Source organism: Chrysochloris asiatica, unplaced genomic scaffold, assembly GCF_000296735.1.
Source record: "Chrysochloris asiatica unplaced genomic scaffold, ChrAsi1.0 scaffold00246, whole genome shotgun sequence".
NCBI lineage: Eukaryota > Metazoa > Chordata > Mammalia > Afrosoricida > Chrysochloridae > Chrysochloris > Chrysochloris asiatica.
The window spans coordinates 3,010,065-3,033,181 of record NW_006408764.1 but is presented as its reverse complement, the minus strand read 5'-3'; the positions used below and the strand labels follow the sequence as shown (position 1 = coordinate 3,033,181).

Here is a 23,117-nt window from a genome sequence, read left to right as displayed (position 1 = left end):
CTCCTCAACTGTCTCCTCTGTGGGCTTGTTTGATTGTTCCTGTTCTGGAATGCCAATAATTCTTATGTTATTCCTCTTCATGTTATCCAACATGAATCTTAGGCCTTCTTCAGATTTTTTATCCATTTTTGTATTTGTTCTTCTAACTTAGTAGTGTTGAGAGGTTTATCTGTAGCTCACTAGTTCTAGCTTCTATCTCTTCAGTTATATTCCTTTGCCCTTTCAATGTATTTTCCATTTCTGATATTCTATTATTAATTGTTTAGACCTCTCTGTAGGTTTTGAATTGTTTCCAATGCTCTATCTGTCTTATTTGATTGTTCCTGTAGCAGTTTCCTGGCTTCTTCCTTATTTTTCTCAACTGCATTGTATAGTGTTTTGATACCTTTTATAATCACTTTTAGGAATTCCTTCTCAGGCATTTCCAAATCCTTCCCATCTTCTAGTATGGAGTGTAGGTCTACTTCCAGCTCATTTGCCTCAGTCACTTTATCTTGTTTCTAGACATGTGCAGATAAGGTCATCTGCTTCTGTTTTTTGCACATCTTTTGGGGTTATCTGTGGACTTAATACTTAGATGGGTGTGTATTTTGGTATTTTTTATGCTTTCTGAGTGCCTCCAGGTAGATGTGATCAGGAAATGGGCTTCCCTTTTCACTCTTCTTCCTGAGAAGTTTCAAGATACGACTGTTGGTCATTTTGATGTAACTTAGGATTTAATTTTCGGCTTATTTCCTCTTTGTCTACTTGTCCTGCTCCACAATCCCCGTTCAGGCCTTTTTTCTAGTTGGAAACAGTTCAGGGCCGGCTGTGGCCATTTGGTTTTAATTGGAAACTTCAAGGAGATCTGTGCACATGCGTAGTAAAACCCTCCGAGGGTGGGGCTGGGGTGCCCACTAGCTCAGGCACCCCTGTAGTCACCAGAATAGAGGTGTGCAGACAGCAAGGGACCAATGAACAAATACCAAAAGAAAAAAATGTCCACACCTTCATCTCAGCGGTTCTGCCAGGCGTCTGGGACTGCCCCGAGACTTCCCCCTCGTGGTCTCACCCAAGATGGCACTCCTGGAGTAGCCGAGCTTCGCAGACTAGAAAGCAATAGATTTCTTGCTTCTGCCCCAAATTCTCCCAGCTGTGAGCCTTCCAACCTTCTAAATATTCCTTTATATGTGGTTCAGAGTTCTGGGACCATCCCCTGAGCCTACTTGGTCGGGTATTCTGTGTTGTTGTTGGCGGAACTCTTTACTACATGTCCAACCGATCCGCCATCTTATTTGTTCTCTCCAGCTCATTTTTTGTGAGAGAAATATAATTTCAGCATGATAGCATTTTTGCCTTTGTAACTCATTTAATAACTACCAATTTTTTGTTTTCTTGTGAATGTGACTTATAATAGATTTGAGTATACCTGCCAATCTTGACTCCTCTGAAAAGTAAGAGGAATTCCTAGAGAAATGCATATTGAAGTATGTTATATCTGTTGTGCCTTACATTTTGCCCTTTGTTTTCTTTTCAGATCATCAGGATTAGGAAATGATATGTTGTTGTTAAGTACCATAGAGTCAGTTGTGACCGATAGTGATCCTGCACAGGGTTTCCGAGGCTGTAAATCTTTACGGGAGTAGAAAGCCTCATCTTTCTCCCACGGAACAGCTAGTAGTTTCGAACTGCCGACCTTGAGCTTAGCAGCCCGATTCATAGCCACTGCACAACCAGAGCTCCTTAGGAAATTATATAACAATATGTAGTTGTTTATTTTAAGGTCAAGCATGAATTCGTAAAGTCATAGTTTAAGTTTTCTTTTCATACTTTGAAATATTTATTACTTTTTAGATATATCCAAATTTTATAAGTATCTTAGTTGCTAAGTGTTATTTATATATGTATGTGGATTACTTGTGTGGTGCTGTAGCATAAACACTGGATTGCAGATTGGTTTGAACTGCAAGGTCGGCAGTTCAGACTCACTAGCTGCTTCTCAGAAACCCCTAAACAGGGCCGCTTATGAGTTGGAACCAACTCGATGGCACTTAAGAACAATTATATATATATATCAAGTATAACAATAATTGTGAGGATGGTGCAGAATCAGGAAGTGTTTCATTCTGTTGTGCATAGGGTTACTATGAGTCGGAATCAACTTCATGGCACCTAACAACAACCTATTTTGCTGTTGTTGTTAAGTGCTGTTGAGTTCGTTCGGACTCATAGAGACCCTATAGATAATATAAACATATACATCTATACATTTTTATGTATTATTGAACTCTAGTAGCGTAGTGGTTATGAGTCGGGCTGCTACCCTTAAGGTTAGCAGTTTGAAACTACCAGCTGTTCTGTGGGAGAAAGATGAGGCTTACTGCTCCTATAAAGATTTACAGCCTCAGAAACCCTATATAGGGTTGCTGTGAGTTGAAACCAACTCCATGACACACCACCACATGTAACTGTTATTGTTGTTGTTAAGTGCCATCAAGTCCATTCTGACTCATAATGACCTTGTTTAGGGTTTCCAAGGAGCAGCTAGTGGCTTTGAACTAAGACCATATGGTTCACAGTCCATTGCTGATCCTATAGCACTACACCAAGAGTATATACACACACACACACACACACACACGAGGGTGAGTCAAAAATTATTCTCACTCCAGTTATATTAAAATGCCTGTTCTCAGTTGATGACAGCATTGAGCATAAATGTGAAATGATTCTGTCAAATAGACGAGTGACAGTGGATTATGTGGCAAATCATTTGCAAATCAGCCATGGCTCTGCCTATGAAATAATCCACAATGTACTTGGGCTTTGAAAAGTTTGCGTGAGATGGGTTCTGAAATAATTCACAGAAGAGCATGAACAGAAGCACTTGGATATCTGCAAACAAAATTTGGACCAATACTTGAAGGAAGGTAAAAGTTTCTTTAAAAAATCATTACTGGTGACAAGACATGAATTCATGATTACGAGCCTGAGAGTAAATGGCAGAGTATGGAATGGAAACATTCTCAATTGCCAACCAAGAAAAATTTCAAAAGTTAACCATCAGCTGGTAAATTGATGCTTACAGTTTTTCTGGAATTCTCAAGGGGCAGTATTAAACAATATCAGGAAAAAGGTTCAACAATCAACAGTGCTCGCTACAGTAAAATGCTCATTGAAGAACTGAAACCTAAACTTCCGATTTAGCACAGAGGACGTCTATTCAAGGGTGTTGTGATCTTGCATGATAATGCATGTCCGCACACTTCTGCCCACTCCTCAAAAACTTTGTTTTGAGGTGTTAAAGCATCCTCCATATAGTTCTGATCTTCCTCCATCAGACTTTCACCTGTTTGAGCCCCCGAAAGCAGCACTTTAAGGACAAAGATTCACATATGATGAAGTGAAGACAATGGTACATTCATGGCTCACAGCTCATTCTAAAACATTTTTTAATAAGGGAATATAAAAGCTTGTTGACAGATGTCCAAAGTGTATTTAAAAGTAAGAAGATTATGTTTAAAAATGATGTATTTGTCTTTTCTAAAAGTTGATTAAAATAAATTCTGCAGCCAGAGTGCAGGTAATTTTTTACTAACCCTTGTGTACATGTGTGTGTTTGATAAATTTTTGTTGTTGTTAAGTGCTGTCGAGTTGGTTCTGACACAGAGTGACCCTGTTAAGGTTTCTGAAGAGCATCTGATGAGTTCAAACCACCAACCTTGCGGTTCAAACAGACCTTGCAGTCCAGTGATTATCCTACAATGACACACCAGGACTCCATATGGGAAATTAGGATTAGTATATTAATTTGTACCAAAGGAAGCTGAAGTCAAATAGAAATGAACTTGTTCATTACTTAGTATCAGGTTATTATAATGGCTATATCTTTGGATATCACAAAATTCATAACCAAGCAGAGCTATTTCAGTTTGTTATTTCTGTGACAGTGAAGATCCGTCATTTAGCATCACCAGTAGTACTTTTTTGTAAATTCCTTCTATTACTATAAACGTATATGTCACAAAACATGTGACATTTCAACGATTTTACATGTTCAGTGGCATTGTGTTTATCATGTAGTTCAATTTCCAAATTAAACCACCATTTTTGTAATGTTTTATTGTGAATTATATGATAGTTTACATGGGAGAACATTAGCTTTACATTCATCCTATCATATATTGTTTTATTGCCATGGTTACAGTCCCTTCCATGCATCATCAACCAACCAAAGGGTATATACCCTGCAAGCCTGCCCCCTGGTTGTCAGCACACAGCTCCTCTCCCTCTCTTGGTCTAGAGTTCCCAGCTGCTCCATCTCTCCATTTCATCGTCTCTGCCACCATGTTTGGCATCACTGTTTTTCTGGATAGGGTCCCGCAGAGTGCTCTTTTCCCTTGATGGTCCCAGGGACCTCCACTCTTGGACTGCAAAGTCAATCACTCCCCTCCTTTTGTTACAAAATGTCTACCTTTACATTTCCAACCCTCACAGTCAGTCCTGATAACAATTATTCACTGTTGTACCACAAGAGACCTATCCCCATCTCCTTTCACCAGTCCACCCAGACAGATTAAATACTACTACGTGGAGATTCTACCTTCCTCCGTGCCCTCTGGATCTAGGCTCCCTCTTGAAAGCTTGTAAGCCAGTCACTTCTTGCCTTTGTAGAACCTCCATTTTGGGTAGCCAGTGTCCAAGTTGCCCATCCCTGTCTACTCTGTGTATGGAGGGGGCTGGGAATGATCCTTGCTCTAAAGATTTGTTTCCTCTTTTGAGCTACTGCATCCATAGGTGTAGGTCAAGTTTAAACCACCATTCTTTTTTTCTTTTTTTAAATGTTTTGTTGTGAATTATGTGATACTTTACATGGGAGAACATTAGATTTACATTCATCCTATCATATATCCTTTCATTGCCATAGTTACAATCCCCTCCATGCATCATCAACCAACCAAAGGGCATATACTCTGCTAGCCTGCACCCCGGTCATTACCACACAGCCCCTTTTCCTCTCTGTGTCTAATGTCCCCAGCCGCTCCGTTTCTCCACGTCATAGTCTCTGCCTTCGTCTCAGGCATCACTGCTCTCTGCTCTTCTCCCTTGATGGTCCCAGGGACCTCTGCTCCTAGACTGCAAATAAACCACCATTCTTAACAGATCAAGTTTCTCTTGAGGCCTGACGATGTGGTTGGTACTAAGAAAATGCTATGTTGTTGTTATTAAGTGCTGTCGAGTCATTTCTGACCCATAGCGACTCTGTATAGGGATTCCAACATGTGGCTGGTGAGCTTGAACCGTCAACCTTGTGGTTCAAACAACTTTGCAGTTCAGCACATTAGCCCACAGTGCTACACCAGGAATCCAAGGAATACTATAGACGTGCTAAAAGGAATTAAAGCTTGAGATAGGGTATCCAACATCCTGTGATCCAGTTGAGGAGTCAAATACACGTTTAAACTGTCAGAGGCATTATCAATGTTAAGTTGCTTAATTACTGAAGTACACTAGGAGTCTGAAGAAGAGCAGTGTTAGGTGGGCAGAAGTTGGGGAGACTTCCTAGCAGAGTGAGGGCTTCAGATGGCTTAGAGGAATAGGCAGAGTTAGCCTGGAGACAAGAGAGATAAAAGTCCTGCCAGAAAAACTGAACCTAGCAAGTTCCTAACATGGAGAAAAGCAGACTTATCTATGGGCTGGGGAGGAGTAGGAAATTAGTCAGCTGGCAAATGGAGCATTCCCCCCACCATCACCACTTGTTGAGTTAATTCTGACTTATGATGACCCCATGGGTGCAGAGTAGATCTGTGTTCCGTAGAGTTTTCATTGGCTATTGCCTTTCATAAGCAGATTGCCAGATCTTTCATCTAAGGTACTGCCAGATGGGTTTTATTTGCCAATCTTTCCATTAGTAGCTGAGTACTTAACTGTTTGCACCAACCAAGTACTCCTAAACTTAGTGGAAGAGACCCCTAAATGGCCACTAGAGAACTTAGATTAAATGGCAACAGCAAAAAGGGGCATCATAAATTCCTCCTGTGCACAGGAATAGCATGAAAATAATGGCTTAAGAAGACTTACTCCATATTGATGTGTAGGTTCTGGTTAGAAATGTTGGGCCTCAGAGAAAGTGTCTGTTAACTGTTCAAGCCCCTGCTGAGTAGATCTCCAGGTGAGTTGGTGGAGGTGGACATAACCCAGGTTTTCAAGCTTGTGTCAATTCCAAGTTCACCTGGTTACAAGTTATGACTTAAGAGCAGGGAGCTAAGACCACTACAAATACTTTCATGTTCAGGGAGGCAAACAGAATACCTAAGGAACTCCTAAATTAGGCATCCTTTCTATTGTATATCTCTCCTCTCCCCTCAGTGAGAAAAGCAAAATGCTCTATTTAAAATTTTTTATTCTGTTGATTAATAAATGTTTGCCAACTGTTGTTAGACTTTTTCCCTCCTAGTATTCCAGGCTCTAGAATCCTTGTGATTTCTCAGAGACCCTTTTAGGACTATGGCAGGGGACCATGAAGATGAGTCCCCACCTACTTCCTGCTTCAGACAGAACAACCTTAATTCTTTTTGTTCTCTGGGGTTTTGGGCTACATTTTTTTTTTTTAATTAAATGTTTTTATTTTGGATTGAGTGAAAGTTTACAGGGCACATCATCAGCTTCACATTCAACCATTCATATAGCTTGTTTCATTACATTGATTATTATCCCCTCCATATATCATCAGTTAACAGTGTTTCTCTCTATCCTCTTTAGTTTTTTTTTTTGGATGGTGGGGGGACTTGCCTTTTTGGAATTTACAGTCTCGGCTTTTAGGGAAGGTTTTTACATTTGTCTGTGGATATCCAGGGCTCATGTATGAGATTACTAACAAGCATTACTGAATAATCAGATGAGGGACAGTTTGCTATGTCTACTAGGTAGCTAAAGTCTGATCCTCAGAGCTTATGGTTTGGACGGTCAACAACGCTTGGGCCCACAGGGGCTTGGCCTCCTGACCAGGTCTGCACGGTCTGCATCCGAATCCTCCTTATTTATTGTTTGTTTAAGGGATGCTGCCTGTCTTAGGTGGTCAGTGCGAATTCCTCAGTCTTACCAGTCATTGAAACTCACTGCAGCATGGCAATGGCTCTGTCTTAAGTTGCCAAGGTTCCATGTGATCCTTACCCGTCTCTGGCCACACGTCCAGCATTTTGGGCTACATTTTATTTGAACAATTTTACAGCTAAAAACATAAGCATTGCTTTAGGTAAGTCTACTTTCTCTCTTCTTTCCTTTTTTATTTCTCTTTTCTTTGTAGTGAAATACTTTTCTGTTAAAATTATTTACATAATGGGAGAAGAAAATTTTTATATAGCGAGAACAGTTGATGAAGACTATAAAGAGTCTCTTTCCATTCATAAGTTCTGCATTTCAAATACATACAATAAGCAGAAAGCCATAGTTTTAAAAACTTCTACAAATACAATACCCAAGATTTTAGATACCTTGTTTTCATTAAGTAAATGCTAGTCAGAAATGTAGTAGAAAGACATGAGAAATTTAAAAATTAGAGAAATCACAGCACTGTAAATTTGAAAGCAAAAAAATTATAAGGCCTGTTATGGGATTCAAACTTAAGTGATGCAAATAGTAAGGATGATTTACATACTGTGTTTTAAAAATACATATTTTTCAAAATGTACAGAAAGAACATTTGAAGTTAAGGAATCATAGCCACAAAAAAACCTTAGGGTTCTTGCATGTGATGTTAATGATAATCGTGTTCCATGATTTCTGTATTCCATTGGGTCATCTTTCTTTGAATGGGTACAAATATGTTGACCAATCAGTTGACCCGGTAGTTGTCTTCCAAATTTCTTGGTATGGATGAATGTTTTTTTCATTGCTTCATCAGTTTGCTGAAACATTTCATTTTGTACTTCATCGATTCCTGGAGCCTTGTTTTTCATCATTGCTTTCAATGCAGCTTGTACTTCTTCCTCAATATCATGAGTCCTGGATTATATGGTATCTCTTGAAATGGTTGAAAATTCACCAATTCTTTTTGATATAACAACTCTGTGTTTTACTTCCATCTTCTTTTGATGCATTCGGCATTGTTGAATGTTTTTCTCATAGAATCCTTCAGTTTTCAAAGTCCGAGGCTTGAATTTTTTTCATCAGTTATTTCAGTTTCAGAAATGTTGAACTTCTTCTTCCTTTTTGGTTTTCTAACTCCAGGTCTTTGCAAAATACTTTATCTTCTTGAGCTATCCTTTGAAATTTTTTGTTCAGCTCTTTTCATCATTCTTCCAGTTGCTTTAGCTTCTCTACGTTAAAGAACAAGTTTCAGAGTCTCTTCTGATAGGCATTTTGGTCTTTTTTTTCTTTCCTGTTTTTTTTAATGACCTGTTACTTTCTTCATGGATGACGTTCTTAATGTCATTCTACAGCTTCTCTACTTTTCAATCATTAGTGTCTAATGTATCAAATTTGTTCTTGAGATGGTCTCTAAATTCAGGAGAGATATACACAAGATTATATTTTGGCTCTCATTGACCTGTTTTCATTTTTTTTCCACTTCAGCTAGAACTTGCATTTGAGCAATTAGTAGTCTGTTCCACAGTTGGCCCCTGACTGTGATGATATTATGTGTTGATCATATTGATTTATGTGTCTGATCAATTGAGACTGAATAAGTTGGTAGAATTCTTCAATTTATTCATCATTAGCTTTAGTGGATAGTGCATAGATTTGAATAATAGTGGTACTAACTGATCTTCCTTGTAGGTGTATGCATATTATCCTATCACAGACAACATTGTACTTTAAGATAGACCTTGAAATGCTCTTTTTGATGATGCATGCGACACCATCATTCTTCAATCTGTCCTTCCTGGCCTGAGACACTACTATATATTTATCAAAATGGGTAAAATTAAAAACAAAACAAAAAAATGACAATGCCAAATACTGGGCAAGCATATAGAGTAACTGAGACTTTTGCTGGTGGAAATGAAATAGCATATAGCTACTTTGGAAAAATTTGAAAGACTCTTATAAAAGCAAATATAATTTGCCTTCTGTCTCAGCAATTGTACTCCTAGACATTTACCCTATATAAAATTTATATTCACACAAATATCTGTACTCAAAATTTTTAGTACCTTTGTATATAATTACCAAAAACTAGACACAATTAAAATGTCCTTCAATGTGTGAATGAATAAACAAACTATGGTGTGTCCATGTAATAGAAAATTGTTGTTATTGTTAAGTGCCATTGAGTTAGTTCTACTTTTTACTCATGGTGAGCCTGTATAGGGTTTCCTACGAGCAGCTGGTAAGCTTGAATGGCTGACCTTGAGAGTCAAACTGACTTTGCAGTCCAGTGCATTAACCCACAGTGCCACACCAACAATAAAAAGGAATGAACTGTTGATACATATAACATGGATGGATAAATGTTTACTGACAACAAAGACTTGAGAAACCAAATTAAACAGGTACAAATGATAATCCTGGAACTCTTAAGTTTCAGAGAAAAGGAAAGAGAAGTGGAATGAATATCAACTAGGAGAAGAAGCTGAACAAAAGTGATGATGAGAAAGGAGATAAGTGGGTGAACTGTTTGTCTGTTAGCCTGACACAGCATGACCATCTTGAACTTTTGCAAACAGCTTTCAATCAAGACAGTAGCCTGACAACACAAATATACACTGGTGACTGATGACAAGAAAGGTGGGATCCTCCCTTGGTCCCCACACCTCCCTCCTGGAGACCAGAAGTGTGGCTAATCTCCACCCTCATCTACCCAGCCAATGAGCAGGTGCATTGTCATGATGAAAACATTTTTCTTGGTATAAGTTTCCTGGCATTTTTCTCACCAATGCAGTTTTTAATTTTTAAAAAAACTTTAAATAATAAACACCCATGATTTCCCTATGTCCTTCAAGAAAATCTGCCAAGATTACCCTCTTGATATCCCAAAAAACAGTTGCCATAATCTTCTGAGCTGACCTCTCTGGCTTGGATGCCACTATTTTAATTAGATCTTTTTTTGAAGGCACCTAATGAGATAAGGACAAATACATTACTGAGAAAACTTGTCTGCAGCCATCCACTAATTGAAGAGAAATGCTTAGACACAGTTTGTTTGGAATAAACTAATGCTTGTATGAACTGAAACTGTAATAACAATACTTTTTGACTTACTGTTATGTGTGTGCACAAATAGAAGCCTCTATAAGTTTGTGTAAGTACAGATACATGTGTGTAGGCACATATAGAAATTCAATTACGGATATTTCTCAGACATATCCAAAGACCTTTTGAGATTGTTTTTCTAGATTTGAAAGCTTAGGACCTTTAGTCTAATGGAACAACTCAGTCAGTTGGCATAGTACAGTTCATAAAGTTCATGTTCGGCATCCCAGTGAAGTAAGTAGCATCTGAGGTCTTAAAGGCTTGCAAGTGGCCATCTAATATTCAACTATTGTTTTCTACACATCAGGAGCAAAAAAAGTAGAAGAAAACCAAATTCCAGAGAGGGCACAAGTCTACAGGGTTAATAGTCTACATAAGCCATGGTGTCATCCACCAAGAGACAACAAGAACGAGATGGTAGAAGATGGCCAGCTACACTACTGACTGTTGTGTCCAGGGTCACAATAGATGATCCTTCATAGAATGGGAGAAAACTTATAGAATAAAACTCACATTCTTAAAAGACCAAACTTGGTAGACCAGTTGAGACCAGCGGACTCCCTGAGATACTTTTCAGTAAAACTATACCCTAAGATCACCTTTTAGTGAAATAGCAGAATAGTATGCAAAATAAAGACTATTAACTGTAAGTATGGTGCTCGGGTAATGTAGTGGTTACGAATCGGGCTGTGAACCGCAAGGTCAGCAGTTCGAAACTACCAGCTGTTCCATAGGAGAAAGATGAGACTTTCTGCTCCCATAAAAATTTACAGCCTTGGAAACCCTGTACAGGGTTGCTGTGAGTCAGAACCAACTCCACGGCACATAACAACAACAACAATGGTGCTCTACTAAAAAATCATCTATGTGAGACCATAAGGTAATAAAGCAAAGAACACTGGGAACAGAACAACCAAAACACAAAGAGAATATTGTGAAAATGTAATTATTTATATAGAAATTGTCAAATGGGAACCTAATTTACTGTATAAACTTTCACCAAACTATAATAAAATATTATTTTTAAAAACTATGGACCCCTTTCCAAGACTAAAACTCAAAGGGAGCACACAAGCAAGTTTATAAGCTCACTGGTAACCGTGTTGGTCTGCTTGTGAGTGGAAGTGGGGGAAGGCAGTAAAGAAGATATTGGCTGAGTTCAACCATGCTCCATAGACTCCTGTTGACCTTGAGATGAGAGAGAAGAGGAAGGAATGGTTGGTCCGAAGTCTGGGGAGACTTGGGGAACCCCTGAGCCCATGGACACTGACCTAGCCATTGGAGGCTAGACTGAGAGTGAAGTGTCCAGCTGGTATGAAGTGGGGAGAGGTACACAAGAATACCCAAACTTTCAGATAATACCCATTTGACCTATCTTGGATGGCTTGATGATCAGAACTTGACTAGTGGAAGAGTAAAAATTTGACACAGGAAGTAAGAATCAAACCTATCCCCTCAGTACACAGGGTTGATAGGGATGGGCAACTTACATATGGCTACCTAAAGTGGGGGGGGGGGGGGGTGGGTGTTAAGGCATGAAGTGGGTGGCTTACAAGTTTTCCAGAGGGAGTTTAGTTTCAGAGCAAATGGGAGAAAGTAGACTCCCCAGTGAATAGTTTTCATCTTGTCTAAGTGGTTCTGTTGAAAAGAGACGGGGATAGGATTCTTTTGAGTCAGTAATTGTTATGACTAATTGTGATTGTCACTAGTGTAAAGGTATAAGTTGTGTGACAAAAAAGGGGAAGTACTTAATCTTATGTTCCAGGAATAAAAGACCCTAGGACCAGCAAGAGGGAAGAGCATGAGCAGAGCATGGGATCCTAAACAGAGAAGTAGTGACACTAGAGACAGAAGCAGAGGTGATGGGATGGAGAGATAGAGCATCTGAGGACTCTAGACCCATGAAAAGATAAAGACTGTGCTGATGGGCAGGGAGCAATTTTAGTGCAAAATGTGCCCTTTGGTTGTTAAATGATTATATATTCCTGCGTGGGTTTTTTTGTGTGTGTGTGTGTGTGTGTGTGTGTGTGTTTATATATATAAAGAAGGAATAGAGGCAAATACTGTTAACTGATGACACATGGAGGGGATTGTAATCATTGCAATGAAATAAGATTGAGTGCAAAACCGATGTTCTTCTATGTAAACTATCACTAAATTCACAATAAAAGCTTAAAAAAAAAAAAAGAAAGAAAAAGAACTTTAAACAAACAACAAAAAAAGCCAGCTATGATATAGCTGTGTCACATGGGGTTACTCTGAGTCAAATTTGACTCAACAGCACTCAAAAACAAGATTAATAGTGGAGTTAAAAAAGAGAAGAGTGGTTTGCCTTGGAAATGATCATGAAAAGTACATCCTCTTTTTTTCAGCTGAGCACGGGGGCTTATCAGGGTCTCTCCAATGTTGATCAAGCGCTGTTTGATGCCATGAAATCAGGTCTGTTATCTATTCAGTATCTCATATATTTGCTTTCTTTTTTTTTTCTTTTCTAGTGAGACTCTGTGCAACTTTATTTCCCATGTCAGAGAAAGTATTCACAGGGTAAGTATATCTTGATTTCAAGGAGTTAGAATATCATATAATTTAGGTAGTTTGATAATTATACTGACTTTAGTTAATAATGTAGAATAGTAAAATGAATTACTCTTAAAAATCATTAAGGAGTCCTGGTGTGATGCTATAAGATCAGCACTGGACTGCTAATCACAAGGTTGGTGGTCCAAACCCAGCATTCTTTGGGAACCCTATACAGAGTTGCTGAGTCAGAACTGGCATAACAACAACAAAAAGTCATTAAATGAGATTTATCTAAGTTAATAAAATATGGTAACAGTCTGTAAATTCTTTGTTAATTTTTGGTTTCTTAGCTGCAGACATCTGTAGAAAAATCTGAAGAACATCTCAGTTCACGAAGTCAATCTATTTTGGATTCTTTGAAGACTGAGGCCAAGACATGTAAGTGCCTCATGCTTGAGGTTATCAGCAGAGGGCACTGGTGAGCAGTGAACATGAACTTTCTTCCCCTACTTAGGTTTCTGTCAGTGGTAAGGTTCCTGACAGTATTTCAGATAAGAGGGGATAGGTATATAAGGTTAACCCTGAAAATAGTGGACACCCTAAGTTGGATAGTGAGACCCCACCATGGTACCTCTCAATACCTTCTGTGAAGCACTCATTCTCAACCCTGTAGCCCTGTTACATCCTGGCCAAGTTTCTTATCTCACTGCCTAAGGTCATCAGCAGCATCACTGAGTCCTAAAAGAATTGCTGGCTGTGCTGTCTATACACTGTCACTTGTTGTTAGGTGTCATCAAGTCGATACTGACTTATAGCGACCCTATGCACTACAGAACAAAACACTGCCCAGTCCTGGGCCAACCTCACAATTGTTGCCACACTTGAGCCCATTGATGCTACCACTTACTCTAGTCATCTACTATTCTTCTTGCTACCTTGGTTTCAGTTAGAGCTGTTTTATAGTGAATTGTAACATCTTTCTCAATTTCAGTTACAGTTTTTGTTTTGCAGAGCCCTTTGCTCCACCAGTTTTTTTTTTTTACATTTAGATGAAACTGTGTTCCTGGCCCTAACTGAACAGAAGAGAACCATTATACAGCTTTCCTTAGGTAGACACCTCTCTAGAACCAATAGCTTGGCTAAACAGCAAACTGACAACTGTAAGTGCACTTGTTTGAATTAGTCTCATATTTATTTTTTATTTTAAGCAAATTGAAATCAGCTTTTCAAATTCCATGGGATACATTGCTCATTATTTACAAAAATCAGTGCCTTTGTGTGGCTTAGAAATTAATCTCCATCTGTCTGCAAAGAAGCACTATGCTGTCTGCTGGCTTCCAACCTAGGAATACCCCACACAGGGCAACTGTACATTTGTTTGTTTGCAAACCAGTTCTGGAAGTCTAAAACTGTTATCCCACAAGAGGTAACAAGGTATAAAGAGAGGCAAATCAGGGATACTTCTTTTGTATAAAATGGTACACACTTGAAAGTACCTAAAGAAAGCATTCTTCTTTTGTTTTTTTCTTTCCACATTTAAAACAGAAGATTGCAATAAAGGTGTGAAATTTTAGGTCCCTTAGGTCAACACAAACTCAAGGCAGAGAGTGTAAAATAGAACTGAGCCTGGCTCATTGTAGGCTCAAGGGTCCTCCTGATCCTTTGTTTCTGATGGTTCCTGAATTTTTAGGAAGTTGACTTGTGAGAGGGAGCCACAGCAAGAGGGCAAGCAGTGACAGAGTGACATCATATTAATTAGAAGACTAGGACACTCTTGAAAATAGGCACAATAAGCTTGCTCAGAATCATTCATTTTTGGGGTTGTTTGTTTTGTTTGTTTTTTTTTTATAGGTAATGACTAGGAACAGAATCTAGTCACTGAGAAATGAACCAGACAAATCCTGTATTATGTGACCAGGTCTAGTCCAGCTAGCCTACAGCACTGAAAGGCACTCAGTGCATTTTGCAGGCTTGCATTCTGCGCTCACCATGCTTGTCAATAAAAGAGTTGGTAAAGATTCTATCTTATATGCTACGTAATTGAAATCATCACAGAATAAGGTCTTGAAATCTTCTCCCAGTCACACTCTGCCTGCACAGTCAGAAATGTTACTGTAACTATTTAATCTATTAAATCTAACTCCCTTCTGTTCTTGAGCTCAGGATGCCAGTGAACAGAGTAATAAAATGAATTACCAAATTCACTCCCATTCTACTTCACATTGGGGTTAGGTGGAACAATTAAGTGGAAGGCAGTACTTTCACCTGATAAATATCAGATCTTTTGAAAATACAACCATTAGAAAAATAAATGGAAGCACCACTATCAGATTCAAAGTATGTCTCTTGAAAAACATAACTGTTTATATCCAAATAAATTCCATGAGATTCAATATAGTAGTTATGTTGATTAAATCTTAAAAAAAAAGTAGAAGAAAACCTGGGCAACATTTTCTTTATATTTTTAAGTAGGGAAAGTCGTTCTAAGCATGATGCAAAATGACATCCATTGAGGACCACATTGGGTTGGAAGAAGCTGTTCATTATTAAATGAAAACAGCAAGGAATTGTTCACACATACATAATTTACTTTAGAACACATCTTGTGAAGGAACATGACTGGCCAGCAGAAACTGGAAAAGTTTTTTCTCTCTGTAAGGGGAGCTGAGGGCCCTCTTCTTGTACACAGGCTTCTCTAGACCTTTCCTCAGGCTAATGCATCATCAGCACAGCAGGAAGGCAAAACTGTAGGGTGAAAGGAAAATCACTGGTCATGGGTGGAATAGTATCCCTTTCTAAGTTGCATAAGAATATGATCTTGTCTCAGTATGCCGTTATCAAATTGATAAAATAGAAGCAAAAAACTTCTTCACAGGAAGAGGTATTGTCCAGAATGTGGAAATTATTTTAAAGGGCACTTTGCATAAAAGCTAAAAATATAGACCACTTGTAGCCAAAGTAGAAATTAAATAAATACCCTTCTCTTTCAAGAAACACACACATATACAGTTGGTCTATACAAGGATATGTATATGTACTTTATGCAAAATTCCAGAAATTACTGATAATGTTAAACCTAGGAAGTAGAACTGAGGTTTGCATGGGGGAGATTCCATCAATTCTCACTGTGTACCCATTTATACTGTTAATGGTTTGTTTGTTTTTAAGTTTTTATTGTGAATTGAGTGATAGTTTACATGGGAGAACATTGGTTTTACACTCATAGTTTCATTGCAGTGATTGCAGTCCCTTCCACGCATCATCATTCAACAGCGTTTTCTTATAGTCCCTCTGGGTTGTTTTTTTTTTTGGGGGGGGGAAGGGGAGGAATATGTACACAAAAATACTCAGTAATATATAATCATTTAAACAATCAAAGGGCACATTCTGCAAGCCTGCCTCCTGGCCACCAGCACACAGCCTTTCTCTTTCCTTGAGTGTAGAGTTTTCCTGTGCTCTTTCTCTCCATGTCCTCATCTCTGCCTCCATCTCTAGTGTTGCTACTTCTCAGGACAGGGTCCTACATTCCACTCGTGCTTTTCTCCCTTGATAGTCCTAGGGTCCCTTTTTTTCTGGACTGTAAGGTTAACAACTCCCCCTTTTTGTTACAGAACTTCTACCTTTACAGTTGTGACAGTTGCAATTAGTCATGGTAACAGTTATTCACTATTGAATCATTAGAATCTTATCCCCATCTCCTTTCACCAGATTTGTCTAGACAAGCTGAAAACTTTTCAGTGGGGACTGTACCTTCCCCCACACTCTCTGAAACTAATCTCTCTCTTGAAACTTGTAAATCAGTCACTTCGTGCCTTTATAGCGCCCCCCTGCCCATTTTAGGTATACAGTGTCTAAGTTGCCCATCTCTATCAACCCTGTATACAAGAGGGGATAGGATTGATACTTGGTGTGAAGACTTCTTCCCTCTCAGCTGGTATTTTGAGCTACTATATCCATAAGTGACTCCATGGTACTTAACAACAACCATATCCATAACTATAGATCAAGTTAATCAAACTGTAGCATTATACACTTGTTATCTTTATCCAAAAAAATATATTTTTTAATCTTCCTCTAGTCAAGATCTGGCTATCATGCCAAAGGCTAGGTTGAATGGGTACTATCTACAAGTTTGGGCATTCTTGTGCTTCTCCCCTCACTTCATATCAGCTGGATGCTTCACTCTCAACTCTAGCCCTCTGTGGCTATGTCCTTCTCCATGGGCTCAGGAGTCCCCAGGTTTCACCACTTCGGACCAACCACCCCTTCCTCTTATCTCTCTCATCTCCAGGTCGACGGAAGTCTATGGAACATGGTTGAACTCAGCCCATTTCTTTATTGCTGTCTTTCCCCCTCTTCCACTCACCAGTAGACCAACATGGTCACCAGCAATCTTACGTGCCTGCTCACGTGTTCCCTTTGAGTTTCAGTCTTGGAGGAGCATTTGTTCTTAAAGGACTTGATTGCTTGCCTTGATGACTCCCCAGAGAACAACTTGCTTATTCTTGTAGTAGCCAGTCAGACTGCCATTTTTTGTTTGGATTTTTCTTCCTGGTCTTTCTTTCTAGAAGTATCTTCTATTCCTCTAGCTGTTCCAGGCTGGTCTGTTTGTCCTTTCAAGTAGTAATGCCTGACCTCAGAAGGTTCTGGATGGAGCTCAGGTTTCCACCTAGAGTCATATACACTACAAAGTCTCTGCAAGAAGCCTATTTCACTGGGCAAGTTCTAGAACCCCTTTTAGGTATTCCAATGAGCAACAGCAAAAAAAGAAAACAAAAAACAGATTGGATACTATAGTCTATAATTGCAGAAAAGAAAAAAAAAAATTGTAGCAAAATGTGAGTATGATTTTGGCCTCTTGTCTTCAAGGTTGCCTGAGAAATTTCAAGATGTTACTGTTACTCCTTATGACACAGTCAGGATTTAATTTTCAACCTGTTTCCTTTTTAATCTGTTCCTCTCCCCTTTCACAACCCCTGTTCCAGCCTTTTTCCTAGTGATAAACAGATCAGGGCCAGCTGTAGCCATTTTAAGCAAGGACCCTTCTTAGTGGTTTTTGCTGAGCAGATCCGTGCACATGCGTAGTAGAACCCTCTGGGGGATGGTCACTCACTCAGGCTCCTCCTCTAGTCACGAGAATGGAGGTGTGCCAACTGCAAGAGACCAATGAACAGAGAGAGAAAAAAAAATAAAAGAAGAATCTCCACACCTTTAACACCAAGGATTGGTGATTGCAGACCTCTGCAGTGGGAGCGCTTCTCTGATCCTTCACAGGCTGTATCAAGCCCAAGATGGCCTCTCAGAGGGAGCAGCTAGAAGATGCCAATGAAAAAGCACCACCATTCTTCTGCTACAAACTCCACTGGCTGTAAGCCTTCAAACTTTCTAAATATTCGTTTATATGTTTAGAGTTCTGGGACCATCTCCTGAACCTGTTTCGTCCGGTATTCTGTGTTGTTGCTGGCAGAAGTCTGCATTGCACTTCTCCCTGTTGTTGTGAAGTGACGTCGAGTCGGTTCCAACCCATAGCGACCCTGTATAGAGTTTCTGGGGAGCAGCTGGTGAGCTTGAACTGCTGACCGTGCAGTCTGGTGCATTATCCCACAGCGCCACACCAAGACTCCTCCCTAATCTGCCATTAAGCCCTGCCTTTATACTGTTAATGGTTTTGAGTTATATTCATAAATATAATGTTTAAAGAGAAATGGAATAGATTGACTTTGGAAGTCATGGACTAAAAATAAAAGCTCCTATGAAAGAGGAGTCCTGGTGTGGTGTTGTGGGTAAATGCACCAGACTCCAAAGCCATTAAGGAGCTCTAATAGCGTAGTGGTTACGAATTGGGTTGGGAACCACAAAGGTCAGTAGTTCGAAAATACCAGCTGTTCTGCAGGAGAAAGATTAGGCTTTCTGCTCCCGGAAAGATTTACAGAAACCATGTACAGGGTCACTATGAGTCGGAACCAACCGAATCCACGGTACATAACCACCACCACCTTGAAAGAGAGGTCCTTAACATACAAGGGGACTTCATAAACTTTGTAGAAAATTGTAATTAAAAGATATGTAATTTTTCCATGGGGTTTTTGAAGTCCAGTTGTATGCCTCCCTAGAGACAAGGACAAGAATGTATGGGAATAGACACAGGCTAGTTTGGTACTGGGGAAGAGGGCAGTATACAAGAAGGGGGAGGGGGATGGAAGAACAAAGTGGGTAGGAGAACAAGTAGGCAGGTTTGCATTGGGACAGAGGTAAATAATAATGTATGCACAACCTTGGAACAACAGGGCTCAGGGATACAGGGATTGAGACATGGTTGGAATGGAGAAAAGGGGGGAAATAATGTTAATATGCTTGGCTGTCTTTTGAATCTAGTTTCCCTGGCATACCATTATAAAATAGACACTGGAGGGGAAGAGAAAGGAATAACCAGAAATATTACCATAGAAAGTTTGTAAGTCCATCTTCTGCCTATAACTGATTGGAATACCTAAAATGGGGCTACAACGTGCCCAGTGAAGGAGGCTTCCTATGGAGCCTCTGCATTACATAAAATTATAGATGGAATCCTGACCAGTATCCAAAAACTTCAGAGGTGGGAAGTTTCCACCTGAAAGGACGAGCAGACCAGCCTGGAACAGCTAGAAGAACAGAAGATACTTCTTGAAAGAAAGACCTACAGGAAAAATACAAACCAATATAGGCAGACCGACTGATTACTACAAGAACAAGCAAGTTGCTCGCCCAGGAGACATCAAGGCAAGTGGTTGGGTCCCCTCAGAGCAAACCCCCTTCCAAGACTAAGATTCAATGGGAATACGTGCTCTGATTGGTGACCACATTCACCACCGATAAGGGGAAGTGAGGGAAAAATAGTAATGAAGCTGTGAGCTAAGCCCTGTGAACCTGGATGGAGACCTGGTTGGCCAGCACTATGGCAAGACCTGGGGATTCTTGGGCCCAGAGTCAGTGACATAGCCACAGAGGACTAGAGTGGAGAGTGAAGCATCCAGCTGAAAAGAAGAGAGGGCATATGCATAAGAACACCCACACCTGCAGATAATACCCACTTGACCTGGCTTCAGAGCTCAATTAGAAGAAGTAAGAAGAGGAAAAAAAGAGCAATCTGATACAATTTGATGAACTTAACCTATGCCTATGGATGCAGTAATTCAAAAGAGGGAACAGATATTTACAGCGAGGCTCATTCCCACAGAGTAGACAGGGATGGGCAACTTGGACATTGGCTACCCATAGTAGGGGGGCTACAAAGGCAAAAAGTGACTGGCTTACAAGCTTTCAAGAGAGAACCTAGATCTAGAGGGCATGGAGGAAGGTAGAATCACCACTGAGTAGTATCCAATCTGCCTAGGCGGGGCTGATGAAAGGAAATGAGAATAGGTCTCTTGTGATATAATCATGAATAATTGTTATCAGGACTGATTGTGAGGGCTGGAAATGTAAAGGTAGACATTTTGTAGCAAGAAGGGGAGTGACTATTCAGTCTAGGACCAGAGGTCCCGGGGACCATCAAGGGAGAGGAGCAGACAGTGGGACCCTATCCAGAGAAGCAGTAATGCCAGAAATAGAGGCAGAGATGATGATGTGGAGATATGGAGCAGCTGGGGACTTGAGACTCAGGGAGGGAGAAGGGGCTGTGTGCTGATGACCAGGGGGCCGCCTTGTAGTGTATACCCTTTGGTTGGTTGATGATACATGGAGGGGATTGTAACCATGGCAATGAAACGATATACAGTAGGATGAATGTAAAACTAATGTTCTCCTATGCAAACTATCACATAATTCACAGTAAAACATTGAAAGAAAAAAAAAAAGAATGTATGGGACCACAGATGGATGTTTTCTAAGTGTGAATACAGAATTGAAAACTGCTTGCTTTCCTCATCTGCTTTCATGGGTCTAGGGATGTATCAGTAATGTCCACTGTTATTAAGAAACACTACTATTTAGGAACTCTTCTAAGAAGACCTGATGGTGCATTGATTAAGTGTTGGGCTGATAACCTCACTGTTGGCAGTTCAAATCACCAAGCCACTCCTTGGAAGAAAGATGAAGTTGTCTCCTATAAAGATTTATAGTCTCAGAAATCCTAAGGAGTGATTTTCTCTGTCCTATAGGGATGATGAGTCATAATTTACTCAGTGGCAGTGGGTGGGGTTTTTCTAAACAAAAGATAATTATATGTAATCCCTGCTTCAGCTATCTATAGGAAGACTGGGAAAAGATGTAACCAAGAACACTTAATTTTAGAAGGACTCCAGTACTTGATATATAAGCAGCCTCTTTCAAATTAATGGATACATGGAATTTAACTTGTAGTTAGGTTGAGAAGCTAAGATTTGTGTTCTAAAAATTTCTTACTGTATTTTTTCCAATTTTAACTGAAATATGGGGATAAACTATACCTAAAATTTACCATTTAACAATTTTTTAGTGTACAGTTCAGTAGTGTGAAGTATATTCATGAAATTGTGTAATTATCTGCAAGAAATGTGACACCAACCATTCCTCCACAATTCTTTCTGCTCGGATAGGTTCTATAATTCATTGGAATAACCACACAGAACTCAGACACCATACTCAGTTATGGGTTTATTAGGAAAGTTAAAGGTTACGATTTAGGGTCACAAATGCTTAGGACATAGTTGTTCGGGTCAAGACAGTCTCCTCTCAGCTGTGTCCACAGGCAGGCTTGTCTGACTAGTGTAACAAAGTTCTTTTAGGACTGATGATTAGTCCCCACAGGACACACTACTACACCATAAGCCTCAGCCTGAGAGCACTGGGCTCTAGCTCCATGGGTCAGTAAACTTGCCCCCACAAATAAGTGCCTGGAAGCACCCCACTCTACAAGTAAGCTTTCTATTCAAAGTCACCCAGCTTTACTTGTTTCATGGGCTAGGAAGCTGACTGCTGTGTCTCATGCTCTAGTTTTTGGGTTTGCTGCTGCTGCTCTGCCACTGCTACAATATCATAGTTCTCTGTCCTTGGGTCAGGGAGGTTCAGTGTTCAGGAATCTCAGAGTCCAAATGACATGCTCTACTCCTGGCTCTTTTTTGTTGATGGTGGTGAGATCACCTGCTTTTAAGATGACTCACTTTATACATGTTAGACTTCTAGGTATTTACAATTACAGATAACTCTGTTAATCACTCAAAACTGAATCTTATAATCCTGTGAGCATGTTCTCCCATCTTGTCTTAGCTAGACCAATGAGGGCAAAAGCACTATTTGGTGAGAATTTTGAAGACTAAGGTTAGAAGAGAAATATTAAATAAGTCACTAGACCACACTGTCACTGCTATTTCCATATCTTTTTTATCATCCCAAACAGAAACTTTATAGCCCTTAAACAATACTGCCCCACTCCAGCCACAGGTGACCTGTCTCTCTAAATTTGCCTATTTTAGGTAACTCATACATGGAGCTTTAAAAAGCTTAAAAAAGTTCGTGGAAGAATGAAATTAAAGTATCAAGCATTTTTCCCACAAGCTTTGGTATAAGTGGAATCATATAATATTCTTTTATTTTTAGATTATATTTATTACCAGAATGTTTTCAAGATTCATCTATAAGCATATCCCAGAACTTCATTCCTGGTTGATTAACTCAACAACAAACAAAGAATTAAGTTCTTTTTTTTTTCTTCTTTTTTTCCTTAGGTTCAATAGAGAAGATTTTATTCAGAATGCATTGAACATAAGGACATTAACACACCTACATCTATTCACTCCTATACATAAACATTTTCTTCCATGTGTGATATCCACCCAGTACGCTGAGAAAAGAAGTTTCTTTCTTTTTTTTTAAGGTTCTTATTGTGGATTGAGTGAAAGTTTACAGGGCATATCGTCAGTTTTACATTTAACAAATCATCTTGTTTCATTACATTGATTATAATTCCCTTCATGTACCATCAGTTAACAGTATTTCTATCCACTTTAGCTTTTTTAAAAACAAACAAACAAAAACACCACTCAGTCATATATAATAATTTATATCTTCAAAGGCCACATTTTACAAGTCTGCCTCCAGGCCACCAGCTCTTAGTCCCTCTCTTCTTAGTCCATGAATCTAGAGTCCTCAGCCACTCCTCCTCTCCAAGCCCCTATCTCAGCCTCCATCTCTGGCACTGCCGCTGCTTCTCTGGAAAAGGTCCCGCATTGTGCTTGTGCACGTTTCTCTCTAGGGTCCTAGGGTCCTCTGTTTCTGGACTGTAAGATTAACCACTCTGCTGTTTTTGTTACAAAACTTCTACCTTTACAATTGTGACAGTCGCAATTAGTCATGATAACAATTATTCACTATTGAATCATATGAATCTTATCCCCATCTCTTTTCACAAGACCCATGTAGACAAGGTGACAGCTATTCAGTGGGGACTCTTTCTCTCCCCCCATACT

The 23,117-nt window shown here is 39.5% G+C and overlaps 1 protein-coding gene across 1 annotated transcript in view; it reads left to right on the top strand.

The window, feature by feature from the left end:
• CCDC36 (coiled-coil domain containing 36) overlaps positions 1-23,117 on the top strand; it is a 65,159-nt gene that overhangs the window by 6,884 nt on the left and 35,158 nt on the right. The window contains exons 4-5 of the mRNA XM_006873652.1: positions 12,669-12,717; positions 13,044-13,131. Of these exons, the coding sequence (XP_006873714.1) occupies positions 12,669-12,717; positions 13,044-13,131 (137 nt within the window). The remainder of the gene's footprint in view (positions 1-12,668; positions 12,718-13,043; positions 13,132-23,117) is intronic.